This window comes from Melanotaenia boesemani, chromosome 8, assembly GCF_017639745.1.
Source record: "Melanotaenia boesemani isolate fMelBoe1 chromosome 8, fMelBoe1.pri, whole genome shotgun sequence".
Lineage (NCBI taxonomy): Eukaryota > Metazoa > Chordata > Actinopteri > Atheriniformes > Melanotaeniidae > Melanotaenia > Melanotaenia boesemani.
This window is the reverse complement of record NC_055689.1, coordinates 30,537,770-30,556,116: the sequence shown is the minus strand read 5'-3', so window position 1 is coordinate 30,556,116 and position 18,347 is coordinate 30,537,770. Positions and strand designations below refer to the sequence as shown.

At 36.8% G+C, this 18,347-nt stretch overlaps 1 protein-coding gene across 1 annotated transcript in view; it reads right to left on the bottom strand.

The window, feature by feature from the left end:
* Positions 1 to 6,217: 6,217 nt before the first annotated feature.
* The window catches only part of LOC121645305 (vasoactive intestinal polypeptide receptor 2-like), a 90,991-nt gene continuing 78,861 nt past the window's right edge, over positions 6,218 to 18,347 (bottom strand). The window contains exons 8-13 of the mRNA XM_041993756.1: positions 15,348 to 15,408; positions 12,687 to 12,756; positions 10,066 to 10,157; positions 7,937 to 8,066; positions 7,812 to 7,853; positions 6,218 to 6,655 (exon numbers count right to left, since the gene is read on the bottom strand). Coding sequence (XP_041849690.1) covers positions 6,482 to 6,655; positions 7,812 to 7,853; positions 7,937 to 8,066; positions 10,066 to 10,157; positions 12,687 to 12,756; positions 15,348 to 15,408 — 569 coding nt within the window. The 3' untranslated portion in view covers positions 6,218 to 6,481. The remainder of the gene's footprint in view (positions 6,656 to 7,811; positions 7,854 to 7,936; positions 8,067 to 10,065; positions 10,158 to 12,686; positions 12,757 to 15,347; positions 15,409 to 18,347) is intronic.

Below are 18,347 nucleotides of genomic sequence, written 5' to 3'. Positions count from 1 at the left end.
AAAATGGGGCCTGAAAGTGGCGTACGCCTCTCCCCATGCAAAAGTTGTGATCTATAAAGCAAACGTGATGGGAAAATCTACATAAACTCTAACCCAATACGTATGGACATTTTGGAGATGGAGAAAATTGACGATGCAGGTGGTGAGGTGGTGAATTGCAGCCAGTGTGCATAATACTCCTCTCAAACATTCACTATAACATCACACCAAACATCAACTATAGATCCATGTCATCATAAACATTCAAGCCAGCAATGTTTTCTGTTCTGTGGCTTCTTAGTGAACCATAGCTATTCCATAACATTTTCAATATGAAAATATATAAATCAACTCAAATTTCAAACCCGCAAAGCGCAGAGGAAATCCACTATGATGCTGTTCAAGCTCATGCATGTGGAGCGCTCCTTCTCCTTCAGTAATTCTTAGGGCAGTGGTGCCTCTGCCGGTGAGGGGAACATGTAATTTAAAAGGTACAATTCGTTTCAGTAGTGTTTGTTTTTCTCTTTCCAAATTTCATAATGGTGGGAGAATATGACCAGTAAAACAAAATTTAATAGTCTTTCTTCCTTATTTATAGTGTATAGGACCTTTTACTATAATCCCATTATCAAAACTACAGTATTGTGTGCAGGGTCTTTGAATTGTGGAAGATTTGATTAGCTGATTAATATATTTTAACTTGACATTAGTTAATGCATGAATAGAGGCAGCACTAAAAGCCATACATTTTGCCTTCTTTTTTTTTTAATTGCAGCAAAGTGGTTCACACATGGTGTCAGGCTTTGAATTTGAGTAGCTGGCACGTTTTGAAAACAATACAAAGAAAGATACATTCACACAGTGCAATGCTTACAAAGATAGCCTTTATCAATCATCTTTTGCATGACATTCATGGTGTCTCTATACAAATGAGCTCAATCAAGACAATACCCAGCATTATGGCAGTCAACATTAAAAATGAAGTCACTTGACAAGCCAACACTGACAGGGTTTTATATGGCTGTGTTTTCTTTTGACCACTTGGAGTCACATAAACGTTCAATGACATAAAAAATACTAGTGAACGTTACTGCAAGATTTTGTAACGCCTTTTACTTTTTTTGCGTACAAATGCAGCTTTGTCAGGATCTTTAAAATGCCGATTATGAGGTGAATCAATAACTTCATTCAATCAGTTGCTGTGTGTAATTTTGTTAAAAGAAAGAAACCAGCAAAAATGTCAATAGATTATTAAAAGCGCTCTCTTTTTTACACCAAAAGCACATAATAAAAGACCAAAACCTCTGGATGTATTCGAATGTGCTGCTTTGAGCTTTTAGAGTTCTACTTTTATACTGGTTATTAATCTGAAATTTGGTGTTCCACATGGTCCCAAGATAGGCCCACTACTATTCTTTATGTTTATAGTCATGCTAAAGTAATTTGTAAATCTAAATTTTCACAGTTATGCAGATGACACTGAGGTCTATCTATAAAACAAGGAGACACTTTGTACCTTTAACCACTTGCAAATACCAGATTTTGGACAGGTGGGAATTTATTTAGAGTTTTGTCTCTTCCAGATTCATATTTAATAACATCTTAGAGGGCACAGAGAGGTCTGGCTATTACAAATTGTGCAGTTGTGTATTAGCTTAGACTGCTATCATGTACAAGAAAAAAAAAGTCAAAAGTGGGACCACAACAAAAATACATTAAAATTATGACACTTATTAGTAAGGTAAGCAGGTGTTATATAAAAATGATAAATATGGAAAAATGATAACTCAAAGTATGTTCTAATTCTGTATTCCTCAAGTCAAGTATGTGTGTGTTTGTGTGTTTTGTCTTGTGGCAATAGTTTAATACTACATGTAAAATAAACTGCAAAAGCAAGCGTTTTCCTTTTTACACTGAATTCTACAAGAGAACAAACATAGTCATTTACAAAAAGCAATAAAAGGCAAACACAGAGAACATCATGCAACTGCTGCAAAATACTGACTGCATGAATAAAACCAACATCGTTTATGTTCACAACCATTTCCCTGCATCCACCAGGCACCTCTGCATGAACTAGTGGTTGTCAGGAGATTCTGCTTCTGTTGTAGGAAATTAATTAATTAATTAAATAAACCTGAATATTTACATTTTTTTTTGTTAATTTTCTACCTTTTTTCTCTCATATGGTCTAACAGATTTGCTTTAAATCGCCGCCCCCTCCTTCCTATCAGAGGTCTTGGCCCTCCATATAAAAGCAGCAGCCAGTGAGCAATGGCAGCTTGTATTTTTGAAAAAAACAGGATTCAACATTTACTCTAAATAAACTAGGGTTGTTGGCAAAGACGTTGTCGGATAAAGAAAGGGACATATCCTGAACAAGTAAGTAACAACATAAATGTTATAAGTTACTTCCTTCCTTACTCAAGGAAGGAAACTTACAGCAAACCTTGCAGTGAAACGATTTTTAAGGGATTACCCATTTAAACAGTACTTGTGTATTGAATGCAGCTGAAATTAATCTGGTATTTCCACCAGTAGATGAACAAACTACTGACCTGAAGATGACACAGTACGGACAAGGAAGGAACAGAAGAAAAGGAAACTTTGAATACACTTCATCACTTTTAGCTTTTTTACTTTATCAAACGTAATATAAATGCTATTGATTTATACAAAACAATTACCTCATTTTTATTTTATTCTTTTTTTTATCCTCAGTGCTCTTTTTCTTTCATCTTTCATTTCTTTTTTCACTTCCAGTATTTATAATTTGGCTTCCTGAACAGCTGATTGTTTGCATTTCCTCAGATAAAACAGAATTACAGGCTGCACGTGTTAATGTGGGACGTTACAGGGAGGATTTTCAGCAGTGTTGTGGGTGGCCATGATCAAAATCTCTAGATGAGCACGTAAGAGAGGAAGTAAATCCTTCATTAAGTCTGCACAAACCTCCACTTCAGGAATGTTAAACTGATGCTTTTGTTTCATGTTGACTTTAGAGAACACAAATGTATGTGTGCAGAGTGCATCCCACACACTTCCTGCATTAGCCTGATCAACATGCAGAAAATAAATTTGTAAAAAAAAGGTTAAAAGCCCCAGACTTTGTATAAGCAGAACAGATAGATGGTCTTAAATTGACTGCTGTGGTCAAATCAAACAAGAAAATACATCCGGTGCCTGGTGGAAACATCCTATATTCCCTTTTTCATCAACTGAAAGCTTCAGTCAGAGCACTTGGATTGTTTCATTAAAACAGAGCACTGAGCTCAGTGTCAAAACCATCAAAGCTCACAGTAAGGACTTGGAACATGCACAACAATTGTTAACAAAAGCAGTTAAAATGAAACCATTTTCCAGGTTCTGAGTAGGTATACACCAGTGTTTGGAGCATAAACCGAGCTTATGTCCTGACCTGGGTCAAACATGCATTTACGGTCATTCGTAGCACTTATTTTAAGTAAACTGGTAAGAAGCAAATGGGTGGGTGTGGCCTCGATGGACTGCTTGGAAATATAAATGCTGTTTGAATAAAAACTGGCTTTTGTGTGATATAGTTTGAAAACCAACAAAGCAATTAGAAACAACAATGCTAATGCAGCTACTTGTTGAAGCACACAAAGCTCAGATGGCTTGGAAAGAAAGGAAAAAAAAAATCCACTTCATCCATTAGTCACGGTTTTCAATTAAATAATAAACAAAGAATAAATTCTCTACCAGCACTGACACAATAATTTCCAATTCTATTATAAGTTAACACAGTTTCTTTCTTTTGCCCACTCTATACCCTCCAATTTTAATGAAACTTGGTTTGGTAGTTGTTACAAAATCACAAATAACAATCAGCAAGCAAACAAATAAAGAGGAATACTATTTGAGTTTCTCTATTTTTATCTAGTAAAATCTGGGAAACTAATGTATCTGGAAAAACATTTTCCTGAGTTTATTGTTTGTCACTTCAGACTGGAAACAGCTGGTAAGTCACATCAGATCAATCTTTATCAGGTCAGGCATGATTTATAACGTTGCATTTATTCAGCGTGCATCGGGTCCTCTTCTAAACAGGCAAACACGCAGGTGGCAAACTTTTTATGTGCATGACAAATTTCTATTCTTCCCTATTCAACTTTTTTTCATCCACATCTGCTAGATACAACCAAAGATGACACACGAACAATAGTGTGTGAGTTCTGCAGAGGGTTTTTCTTTTTTAGGTTAGGAACAAAACATTTTTTTCTAAATAGCTGTGGTTTATATAAAACCTACACTGGTTAGCTACAGATTAAATAAATGGTTCTCTGTCACGTTTATGTCGACTCGAGGTCTCTTTCAGTTTAATGCATCTATTTGTTTGTCCTTGGTCTCTTTTGACTTACTGATCTATCCAACTTAATTCAGCTTGCACGTTCTTCAAACAAATTGCTAATGCAACTTATATGAATTCCAGGTAAAGTTGTAGTAATTTACAATAGGTAATGTTTTTTTTTTTTTTTTTTTTTAAGATTTTATAGATATAACAACAGTTTTGTGCCTCCGTGTGTTAGCATCTCAGCTACATTTATAACAGGCTGCTATTAGCAATATGAATACCCACAGATGAATAAACACATTCATCTACTGACTATTTTTTCCTTTTGAAAATGACAAGAATGATTATGAAATCATGAAAAAAACTATCACACATCATTTCTGACTTTTAAACACACAGTAGCACAAACGTTTGGAGACAATGATTCATGGACTTATTTTTTGTCTCTTTGCTACATTGTGGAACAATACTGAAAACATCCAAACTTAAGTAACACACAAAGAATCACATTAAAATTATTTTAATGTAAAAACATATATTTAAATATTTCAGATTCCAAGTCTTTCTGCTTACACGTCTCTAGCCGAGCACTGAGGAGTTTTGGCTCATTGTTTTGTTGAAAAACAAATGTTGGTCTAACGATGTGCAAACCAAGTGGGATGACAGTCACTGTGGCAAAAATACAGGTTGAGTGTGCCTTCATTTTTTTAATGGATTACCATCAGCAAAGCCAACCCACACCATCACACCTTCTCCTCCATGCTTTACAGTGAAGACTAGGGCTGCACAATTTATCAGATTTGGATTGTGATCATGATTTTGGTGGCCACAATTAAATGATACTGATCGTCAACGATATTTACATTCAAAATGCAAGCTCTGCCTCATGCATCTCTGACCACACACATTCTCAACCAGTAGTCTGCCTGTTTCATGACCAGGCTGAAAATGAAAAGTACATAACTGCTGCTGATGATCCTGCACTGGCTTACCATCAATAAATGTTTATTAATGAAGAGTCTGGACATAAATATTGAAAAAGTTAAAAGTGTTGTGACATGTTGCATTTAATAAAATTAAACTTAAAAAACAAATATTGACTTTTTGAATTTTATTTTTTTTTTCCTGTTTTACATTGTCTTTTCAGCACTTTACAGCACTACTACCACCCACCGTAGGCAGACATACATAGAGGACTGAGATATATGTGTTTGTGTGTGTGTGTTTATATATATACATATATATATATATATATATATATATGTATATATATCAGTGTTTATCACTTTTATGATTGCTTGTCTTTTTGTTCTTGTTGTTCTGTTGTTGCTGCTGCTACAATATTTCAATTTCCCTCCGGGGATTAATAGAGTTTTTCTGATTCTGATTTCTCTCTCTAGCATCTCTGAAAAAAATACAGTGGAGCCAAAAATCCCATAACTCACATTTTCACTCATCTAATGTTAACTCCTTGCATTTCTCTTTTTATTGGCCTTAAGACTACAAATAGTAACGTAATGACTTTGGTATATGAGCAACTTAAACCCTATGAAGCATCCACATACACTCTAAATATAGACATATAGACCCTGAGGTGGAGTTAATTTGTCAATAACGTAATAATTTTAATAATAATGATAATTTCATGAAGCATCTTTTTCTACGGATTGTTCCACAGTATTGTTCTACACTGTAAAAAGTAGAATTAAAAACAAACCTATTAATAATGAACATGTGTATCCAAATCTTTGCCTGGTACTGTGTTGCTTTAAAAATTCTAAATTTAGTGTATGAAACATTCAAGTATGTACATTTTATACCTCAACATGCTCGTGGCTTCTGAAATAAGAACAAAAATAAAAAAAACAAAAAGCATAAACAGCCAAACATGAAGCTCCAGCGTTCTTAGACCAAAGCAGTCAACATGTTAAGCAGTCTTTCTGTGTAAACACAAGTGCATCTCATGGGAGGGATCCTAACAGCTTTTGGTCCAATTAAGAGGACACTTGAAGGTCCACAGAGGTTTGTAAAGCTAAACCCAAAATCTGCTCAAACACCATGCAGGAGTCCCACCCGTGTAGTACTTCATCAGAGGTTACAGCATTTCTTTTTTATTTTTATTTGTAAAACTACTTTGTTTTTTTTTTTTGCTTTTGTTTTTTATGTGTGTGTCGGACACCTCTCATGTCCTCACAGCATGGTGGTCTCTGACTGCAGGATGGACTGGGCTCTTGAGTGGCGGTGAAACGGCATGTTGTGCTCCGAGCCGTTCCTGGAGGCAACGTTGTTGTTGCAGGGATGAGCTCTGCTCAGATGGCAGTTCAGACACATGCTCCGCCACTTCCTCTTAAGCTCCCCTTGAACCTGAGGAAATAAGAAAAAAATACATGAAGTGTTTTTTTTCATTATATTCTTTTTTAAAATCTAAAACTGCAAATTAAACAGCTGTTTCCATAATTATTTTCTGATGTGCATTTCAGAGTTGTGTATTACAAAAAAAGTTCATGGAAACTTATACAAGATCCTTAATGTTTGCTATTTATTATCCTTATTGTTGGCTATTTAAACAAAACAGAAATGTAGTCATACTTCCTAAATTTATTTTTACTTTGCCAGTCACCATTAAAAGTCCCAGATAAGACAAAAGGCTGATGCAAATTGATAATTCAACTACAATTATTATTTTACGTTATATATGTATATATATATGTATATATATATATATATGTATATATATATATATATATATATATATATATATATATATATATATATATATACACACACACACACACACACACCACAGTTTGCGAGACTGAACGATTGTGTGTCTTGGATGGTGGTCAGCAACACTGGAGCACCACATGGGACAGTACTCTCCCCATTTCTCTTCACACTGTACACCTCAGGCTTCCAATACAACTCTGAGACCTGTCATCTGCAGAAATACTCTGATTACTCAGCTGAGTCTGTTGTGGAAAGTGCTGTCAGCTTAGCAGCATCTGTTGGAGCAGCAGCATCAGAGCCAGAGACTTAAAGAAGCTGAACAAACTGATCAAGTAGGCTGGTTCTGGATAAAACTGGAGCTCAACAAAAGAAAGCTGTACAAGCTGCTGAAAATAATGGACAATTCTTCACATCCTCTACACAAAAAAAAAAAAAAAAAAACAGAAAACAACTCAGCAAATTATCTTTTTCTATTTCAAATCTGACCACAGTTTTATTTCTTATTGGTTTCAATAGTATGAATAAATCATTTTTATGGTAATTAAACTTTGGCTGGAGCCAAAACAAAGGTACAGAAGAACTTGCCACATTTCCCCTGAGACCAAATTCAAATTGAACCTATTTTAAATGAAGATGTTATCACTGTAACATGGTAACATTTAAATCAAATAATAAGGAAATTATGTCTCATGCAAATATCCAGCACTTAATTGTTTACTCTGTAGCATCTGTTTCTCATCAAGTTTTGTAAGTACAATGTAGTAATCTGTGATTTGAGTTAATAAGAACTCACCTCACTGTTCAGGAAACAATAGAGAATGGCCACAACCAGACCCTGAAGGGAAAAAAAGCCATAATTATTAAAATTAGAAAAAGACACAGCAGATAGATGCATGAGCAGAGAAGTTATCACCATACCTGAAAGGATCCGAGGGCGAGGTCAAAAAATATTTTATAAGCTTCTGCGATGGACTCGCTGGGAGACACAAACACCACGTAGTGAATCCCAAACAGAGGGATCAGCAGGAGTGTGGACTTGGCCAGCCTCCTGAAAGAGAAACAGTGATGATCAGTTAATCATGAGAAGGTGTACCGCTCCTATCATCTGCTGGTTTTACAGCAGAATAAACTATATTCACTTTACTTAATGCTGCAAAAATGAATAAATCCATAAATAGAGAGCACGAAGATAAAGAAAAAGAGCAGTAAAAGTAATGAGAAAACATTGGAAATAAAGATATCTACTGCATTGATAATAATAATAATAATAATAATAATAATAATAATAATAATAATAATAATGAAGTGCTCCAACATTGCAGAGTAAAAACAATGGTACGGGATCCAGGTTTGATCAAGCACCAGTAAATGGCATAAACTACAAAAGGGAATGGAAACTAACAATGTAACCCCACACAAGACCAATTATGGTCCAACACAATGTGTAAAACCTGTAACATGAAAAGAAATGAGAACAATACATAACAATGTGAATAACTGCTCAAATAAAATCAGAAAATGCTCCCTGATAACAAAGATTGTGAAGCTGAACTAGAGACTCATCAGACCAGCAAAGTTTCTCCATCTTCTATTGTCCAGTGTTGGTGAGTGTGTGTGAATTGTAGCCTCAGTTTCCTGTTCTTAGCTGACAGGAGGCACCCGGTGTGGTCTTCTGCTGCTGTAGCCCATCTGCTTCAAGGCTGGATGTGTTGTGTGTTCAGAGATGCTATTCTGCAGACTTTGGTTGGAATCAGTGCTCATTTGAATTCCTGTTGTCTTTCTATCATCACTGGATATTTTCTCTTCTTCAGACCATTCTCTTTAAACCCTAGAGATGGTTGTGTGTGGAAATCCCAGCAACCATGCCACGTTCAAAGTCTTAAATCCCCTTTCTTTCTCGTTCTGATGTTCATTTTAAACTCCAGGAAGTCGTCTTCACCATGTTGACATGACTAAATGTGTTGAGTTCCTGTCATGTGACAACAGTTCAACAGTTGAACCGGTTCAGTTGCCTAGTTTGTTCCAACATGTTAGTCAATTTTTAAAAAATATTTCATGTATTGCCTGATCTGCCATTTGCTATTTTTATTTATTTTTTTTAGAAAACATTTGTGGGTGTTTTTTTTATAGCAAACACATGTGCAGTGATTTCTGTTGAGGTTAGATGCACTCTGAAGTCCCCAAGATAAAGTCAGAATCGACAGAAACTCTCTAACGTTCTCTCACACAGTCCACAGCCTCCTGTGATGCAGTGGGAGGAGAAATGTACTGAAGCAGCTGCAGGAACAGCACCCTTACACCCCTACACCCCTACAACTCCTAGAGAAGTTCACAGCCTCTCCTTGAAATGGACTCTGTCCATCTGTCAACTTGGCTCATCTCTACGTTGACCTATACACAACTGACAGTTTTCCTTTACACTAACAGGATTCTGCAGGGAAAACAAGAAAAGAGGGAACTATTCAGGCTTTTCAACACCTCTTTCCACAGAATCTCAAATCTCTTCAACTGCATGATGCAAAAACCTGACAACTCACTGCAGCCCTGATTTCACTGGAGGATAAAGCAGCCCGAAGACTAAACACACCAGCTCCGACCAGGGCAAAGCTTCACACAGCCAGAGAAATGTCCGACTACACGGTGAAACAGAGGTTACGGCCTCGTTTCATAAAGCCTGCATCATGAAACGCTGCCTATTTGAGTGAGTGTTACTGTCATTCTCACCTCTTCAGACAGTTAAGCTGGTACACACATAAGGATTTTCTGAATCTGAAGATATGTTTTATCTGTGTGTGGTGTTCTCTGATAACCTCAGCACAACAGAAAAACACACACATAACAATGCTGTCCTGCAACCGATCTAGAATCTAGTCCTCCAAGCCAGAAATCCAGTATGATCTAACAAAAACAAAGAAGAAACATAGCAACAACACCCAGCACGAAAGAAAAAGAAAATAGACAGTAAAGGTGAAATTCTTTCGCTGGTGTATCTTTCTGGTGTTCACACCATTCAAGTAAGCACCCAGTCTTAACTTTGTACTATATACCTGTATTGTGACTGGTCATTGCCTCCAACATCTGGACACCGCAGCTTCTGAACCAAGATCCGAATAATGCTGATGAACTGGATGAAGTTAACCTTTGGAGAGGGAGAGAAAATGACAAGATGTTGTAGAAGATTGGCACCACAACCAGTAAAACACTTTTTTTAAATGGCTGCTTTCTGCTTCATCTCTGAGTTTAACTAATGTAACTAGACTGTGCAGATTGTTGAGACCCCCCATCACCTGTTTTAAGTTACTAAAAGGTTTAAGCTGAATCCATTACAGAATGTAAATCAGAGAAGCAGTTTGTCAGGTGTCCATCAGCTGGGTTTGTCCAAGTGGCAGCGGGGGTTGCCATGGTGATAGGAAGCGTACATTATATCTGACCCACACTGATAAATTTGACTCAAATGAAAGCTATTTAGAAAAAAACCTGTAAATATTATGATTGTCAAAAAAAAAAAAAAAAAAAAAAAGTTAAATATTTTCCTCAGACTGTAGGATCCGGAGCAGATCTGTTGTAGGGTGTAAACCAGTGTTTCTCAGTCATGTCCACCGTCCTGCATGATTTATATGTTTCTGCAGTTTAACACAGCTGGCTGCAATGAATGGCTCATTTACTGACTTGCAAAGAATTTCATGAGATGGTCCAATAATCTGAATCTTGTGTGTGGGAGTAGGAAAACATCTAAAACATGCAGGACAGAAGTATTTAAGGACCAATATTGAGAAACACTGGTTAAAAAAAAACACACAAAGCAACAAGTATGGCAACAATCCATGAGGTTAGCATTTGGTTAAATTTAAGATCACAGCAAATGATAGCAGCTGTTTTGGTATAATCTTGAACTTGGTCATCAAGGTTGTCTTTGAAACTTTGTCATTTCAGGACCTTACAACCAGTCAAATTGGTCCCTACACGGCTCCGCTTGACTGCATGCATATAGTTTAGGAGCACAGAGTGCGCTTTGTGTGAGTTTATAAGGGTGTGCACAAGCGATGCTTCAATCAAATGCAAAATATTCGAGCAGACACGATAAACATGCACATAGGTAATTAAAAGCAATATGTCCTTTGCCTTAAATGAGTGGTGTCCAGCTCCGGTCCTCAGCCCTGAAGGTTTTAGATGTTTCCCTGCTCCAACACACCTGATTCAAATTAAATGAATGTCCTCGATAGCTTGTTTCCAAGGTGGGTCCAAGCATGTTGGGCCATTTATCTGATTCAGCTGTATTGCAGCAGGAAACATCTAAAACCTGCAGGACCGCAACCTTCTGGACACCTTAGAGTAAAGGCAGGGAAGTTCAGAAAAGTTTTAAGGTGCAAATCCATGTAAAACTTAAAAAAACATGCAAACAAATGTTAAAATCAGTTCTATATGTAATGGAGGCCAGTGAAGAGACACAAGAACAGCAGTAATACCAATCCAACATAACTCTGGTCTACAGCAAAAATGCCATCATTATGAATATTGATTAAATCTGTCACAGGAAAGAGGATCAATGCTGCTGCTGCACACAATAAATACAGTGACGTGCTCTGGTTGTGTAGACTGTTAAACCCTCCCTGCAAGCATTCACCAGAAACTTCCATCCATATCCTTGCAGCAGCACAAGCCAGCTTCACTGCTGAGGATCCTCGTTCTTGCTAAGAGTAACTTCCCCCACTGAGACCTTTAAATGTTGGAAGAGCTTACGGTGAGTTGCCAGTCAGCAGGAATTCCTCTGAGTCTAATACCTTTAGACGAGGAGTGTTCCCACATCACACAGCTCTTAATGGATGCTACAAAAGAGGGACACTAGTGGATTTGGCTATTCATTAAGGCTTTAAACCCTTTAATGAGGCATCTTCTTAAACACATTTTTGTCTCATCTGCTTCAGGAACTGAAAATTTAGATTTTTATGAAGCTGCAGGCAGCTAATAAAATATATGAATGAATGTGGAAGATGATTTACTCCACTTCCAGCTTGGTAAAAATGATGTGACACATCAGATTCTCTGACCTAAATAAGGAGTTGTAGTTGTAGTTGTGCCCTAAACAAATCAGCGCAGAGCAAAGACAAAGGGAACATATAAACATACGAAGACCAAAACAGAGTAAATGACATCAAACACAAGGAAATTATGTTTACTTAAATATTTAAATAAACAGTAAATTAAAATAAAATGTTTTGAATCTTTCATGTGATGTCATGTTTTTCTGTTTTTGTTTCCACATTAATTTATTCATCTATTTATTTACCTACCAACACATCTCTCTCTCTTTCTGGTTCTATATATCTATTTATGTACCTGTTCATTTATTTATCCGTCTCTCTCCATTACTGTGTTTATGTCCTCATATGTTTTCTTAATCTTGAACACATTTTTATACTGACCATCCAATCATTTCATAAATGGGGAAATGAGTCCTATAAAGACTCAACCATATGAAAAAAAGTTTCATTTAGTTAGTAAAATATCATGTTGACCAAAAAATGTTTTTTCCGTTTTGCACTTTGTCTTTACATAAAATGAAAACCACATTTTCCCAAAAAATCTATGGCTCCAACTAAATCCACATCGAACCAACAATCAGGTGAAACAGCAGCAGAAAAACATGGAGGTAATCACCTTGACCTACCATGATGGAGAATCCGATTGGTCCGTTGATCACCCAGTTGGGTATGGGGTTGTCGTTTCTTTCCCAACACCTTCAGATACAAAACATAGAAAGAATAATGATAGTTAAACATTCATGCCTTCATCATGGTGGCAGAAAAAGTAGCTTTTTTTAAAAGAAAAAAATTAAATTCCCTTTTGTATTTTGATTTATCGCCTTTAGATTTACTTTGGTTTCTGTCCCTTTTCTTGGATGTGACTTACTGTCTGCTGTTAACTTTAGGGTTTGCATGAACTGCCGGTGACCTCAGGGCTGGAGTATAAAAACACCGCAGTGAGGTCAGATGCAATTTATCAGTGAATGAGCTCAAAATAGCTGCTGATCATGGCAAACAGGTGCTGGACCATTTAGAAGGTTTGCTTTTTAAAAAGTAGTTATTATATTCGGGGTTTTATTTATATCACTGCCACAGTAAATCTGGGAATCTAGTTCCTGATAACCATAGAGAGAAGATAAGCAGCTAAAGCAGCAGATCAAGTTAAGTACAATTCCCTTTAAATGTAAGAAAACAACAAGAGGTGATTAATTAAAATATATATATAACATCATGCATTTCACTTAAAGCAGCCGAACAAGAGCAGCCGCATCACCCGACCTGTCCAGACTGCATCCACCTTGTCCTTGCATGGTTTTAATGTCATGTGACTTGATGCTCTGCAGCAACGATGTAAGTCAGACAAGATTACCAACATGCATTGCTCAAAGATCATTTTGCATCACATCAAACTGGCACTTTGCAGCACAGCATCAAGTCAAAATGAGCTATTTGCTCCTCTCAGACATCCCTCTGTGATAATATACAACGTTCCACAGCATTTTGTTCAACATATGGCTTCCTCTGTGTGCAGCACAGTTTCAGGTCACACTTCTGGATGCAGGCTACAGGAAGCCATGTTTAAAGTTTGCTTTACTTTTAGAGATTTTTTTTATATATTTTTATATGACTGCAGGTTTTTCTTCACGACTTTTTCAATCTGAATCAGGTGTGTTGCAGCAGAAACATCTAAAACCTGGACGATTGTTGGTGATCCCTGCTCTATACAGACTAGATGGAGTCTAGAGGAAGAAAAAACATAAGAGGAGCAACTCTGATGCTCAAAATAAGAGATTAATTTGTAATTTCATCCCACTCATTTCTACATGCACAACATCACTTTGCAGAATGAAGGCAAGGCTATAAGCTAATAAGCCCTAAACAATCATCTGGTGTTAATCTAAAGGATCATCATGTTGTCTCTAAAGGTGGGCTCACACACCCTGCTGTGCAAACTCATTTCCCTGAGCTTTTTGTCATGGCATTTACTCAAAGAGAATGGCAGCATTAGTCAGTGAGAGCTTGGGAAGCCGATCAGCTGCTGAACCGACAGTTTCACCTACAGGCTCTTTTTCCTCTTCGCTCCGATAGTCTGCTGCAGCATCCACGTTATGAGTGGAGCAACAATCTGCCCGTTAGCCTCCTTCACCATCACTCATGAGCAAGACTGCATGTATTTGTTATATATATTTTTTTAATCAGACATTTCTGACAGCTGCTCACAGTCTATTGAGGAACAATGAACCGACTCTGTGGTCTTACATCATAATTTACAACTTTTATTTTTAATATTCCACAACCGCTGGAAGACTCCTGAGTCAATGAATGATAAAAAAAAAGCCATCCAGTTGCATTTCTGCACTTAAAACGAGAACAATGACTCACTTGTTAAGGCTCTTATGGTGAAAAGTTGCACTTACACAGAAAGAAACTATTGTTGCTATGACACTAATGACACGATCTCAGACATCGGTGAGTCCTGAAGGTTTTTTTTTGCTTTTAAAATCACTTATATTTGACTTAGTAAGGGGGATGATTCGAAATTCACAAGCTTTATTTTGCTTGGGGAGGTCAGATGATATTAAAAATTATAATGAGTCCTATCACAGAAAATATCTACACTTTGTGGCGTTGCGCTTTGTTACAGCCGGGTCTGCATAAATAAATCAAGTGTGAAAACACACAAGCCAGACTCGTCGTCTTCGTGAATTAGTCCTCCGTCTCCAGCTGTGCTCTGGACTCTCTGAAGCAGCAAAAACTGTTTTTACAGACTTTAAATTCAACCTTTCTTCACAAGCTTTAATCACTTTGTGTTTCTCTGTCCTCGTTGTCCTTCGTGATCATTCTGAGACTACACAGAGGTAATAGTTGAGTTTTTTTTCCAGAAACTCGGTCCAACTTGCAGCGTCGAGTCCTGCAGTGTCAGCTGTGATAACAAGCCAGGAAAGACAATCAGTCCCTCAGCACACTGCCTTATATGAGGTCCCCAGCAATAATAAGGTGCCATTGGACACTTTGAAAATTTCACCTTAATATTCTGTAGACGGAGCCACATTTCCATTGATTATCTGCTGACAGACTCTGAACAACAAAATGTCATTTTTGGCTTTAATGAAACAACTGATGCAATGAAGGAGAAGTCCTCTGAGTTCACTACATAATCGCAAATCCACTTAAAAGCAAAATAAATTGCAGATCAATAACACAATCAGTATGCAGGTCCATGTAAAATGTCTGAGGAGGTTTTGGATGTATAGCTGTCGCCATGTTTCCATGATGAAAGGCAGCTAGCCTGAAGCAGGACTCACCCTGTGTCTTCCAGATAAATCCTGGTCATCACCCAGGCAGACACGAACACAGTAGGGATTCCTGCAGACAGCATGAAGGAAAGATCAATGGAACATTAAGTCTTAGATGCATATAAGAATATATTTTTATCTGATTTCACATTTATAGATCAAGTAATGCCATTTTCTATAAATGCTTTCATCTGTGTCGTTTCTGCTTTCCCTGTCTAACACGCTGCTTCAAGGTGAATAAAGTCTACCTTTAAATACAGTCAATTTACTGAAATAGCAAGCTCAAAACCAGCTTGTGTCCTTTGTTACTTCGCCTTTTTTGCTCCATCTGCTTTCAGCACCAAACTACTGTTTGCATCTTATTCAAGGATTCAAGAATTGAAAGCTACTTCAGTGTCATTCTATCTTGAAACATGACAAAACCTGAAGAACAAAATCCCAGGGTATGGTGTGTACACAACAAAATTATTAAACAAGTCTGAGATAAAAAAAGATGCATATTAAATAGAAAGATGCAAAACTTAAATTACATTAAAAATTCAGGATGGTTGGAATCCGTCATGATGGACGAAGCCATGTTTCACCCTGCAGGAGGTGGTAAGCTGCATTCATAAAAACATGGTCATGGTTTCTTTCCTCACAATATAGCTAATATGAAGTAAACTCTTTAAAAGTTAAAAAGTCAAAATAAATATTTTTATGGAAAAAAAACAATAGTAAATCTGATCTTCATGGTTTAGGAAGCGTTTTTCTGGGAACAATTTTCAGCTTATTATTGCTCCACATCAGCTGTAGCGTGAGGAGAGATCCACATGCATGTGTTTTTATTTTTTTAAAGAGGGTATTTATCTCAACAACAGCATTTTGGTCTTTTAGCACTTTTAAACCAGCTTTGGAAATGCTGTTCTTCCTCTTTCAGCTGAAAAATGAGAGACTGACTCTTGAAAATGTGACATTATTGATGAGAAGTTTGGCTTCCTTAGAGTTGGCTTTGTTGGCTCCAACATATATGACTGAAATTAGTGAAGAATTGATTTGAATCAGGTGTGTTGGAGCAGGGATACAATGAAAACCTGAATGATAGCAGCCCTTGAGGGCCAGAGTTTGATCTAGATTAAGTGGTGGAGGAAGAACGCTGTACTTAAGTAAAAATAAAAATAAACATAAACATTCATTCATTCATTCTTTGTACCGCTTGGTCCATTAAGGGTTGCGGGTAAGCTGGAGCCTATCCCAGCATTAACAGGTGAGAGGCAGGGTACACCCTGGACAGTTCACCAGTCCATCGCAGATATATGTTATACATAAACATTATATAAACAAAGATTATGAATAAACATAAAAATGTACTATAGTAACAGTAGAAGTACCAGATTAACATTTTTGTTTGAATAAAAAAGTAAGTACTTCCTTTTAAGTATACTTTAATTATTAAAAGTAAAAGTACTTGCTGCTGCATGTACTGGCTAATGTGATCTACAATATAAGGCAAATTTATTTGTATAGCACATTTCATGTACAAGACAACTCAAAGTGCTTTACATAAAACATTTCAGCAGGGTGCAGAAAGCAAGTGCATAAAAAAAATATTAAAATAAATGCAATTAATGAAATAAAAACAGAACAAAGATGTTAAAATAAAATAAATAAAATGCAAGAAATAAAGTTCCAGTGACATGATTCCAGCTTAAAAGAACCAGATGTAGATTTTGACTTCTAAATAAAAACATTTGAAATGCAGCAGAGAACAGGTGGATCTTTAACCTGGATTTAAATAAACTGAGTGTTTCAGCTGATCTGATCATGTGGAGCCGAGAAGCTGAATGTAGCTTCTCCATGTCTGGTTCTGACTCTGTAGATGTTCTGAATCAGCTGCAGGTGCCTAATTGATTTTTTAGGTAGACCTGTAAAAACACTGTTACAATAATCAAGCCGACTAAAGATAAAATCATGGACTAGTTTTTCCAGGTCCTGCTGAGACATCAGATCTTTTACCCTTGATATATTCTTAAGGTGATAGTAGGCTGATTTTGTGGTTCCCTTAATGTGTTTCTCAAAGTTAAGGTCTGAGTCCATCACTGCACCCAGATTTCTGGCCTGTTTGGTGGTTTGTAGGTGTATAGACTGAAGCTCTGTGGTGACCTTCAATAGTTTCTCTTTGGCTCCAAATAAAATCACCTCAGTTTTGTTTTTGTTCAACTGAAGAAAGTTCAGACACATCCTGTCATTAATCTCCTCAATGCATTTACCAAGAGCCTGTACGGGGCCTCGATCTCCTGGTGACATTGTAATATATATCTGTGTGTCATCTGCGTAGCTATGGTAACTAATTTTGTTTTTCCTCATGACCTGTGCCAGTGGGAGCATGTAGATGTTAAACAGAAGAGGCCCCAGGATGGAACCTTGGGGAACTCCACATGTAATTCTTGTCTGCTCAGATAGGCAAGGCAAGGCAAGGCAGTTTATTTGTATTGCACATTTCATGTACAGGACAATTCAAAGTGCTTTACATAAAACAAAGACATTACAGATATTTAGAATAGTAAAAGGCATCAACACATAATCACAATAAAATAATAAATTACATAAAATGATTAAAAGCAAGATAAGTTAAAAAAAAAAGTTACAGTGCAGATATTATGTATAGGCACATGAGAAAAAAAATGTTTTTAACCTGGAATTAAAAATGTCTACATTTGGTGAAAGTTTAATCTCCACTGGCAGTTTGTTCCATTTGTTTGCAGCATAACAGCTAAATGCTGCTTCTCCATGTTTAGTCTGGACTCTGGTTTGGACTAGTTGACCAGAGTCTTTGGATCTAAGAGTTCTGCTAGGTTTATATTCTCTGAACATATCACAGATGTATTCTGGGTCTAAACCATTCTGGGATTTGTAAACAAGAAGAAGGGTTTTAAAATCTATTCTGTGACTGACTGGAAGCCAGTGTAAAGATTTCAAAACTGGTGTGAAGTGTTCAGATCTCTTAGTCCTGGTTAAAACTCTAGCAGC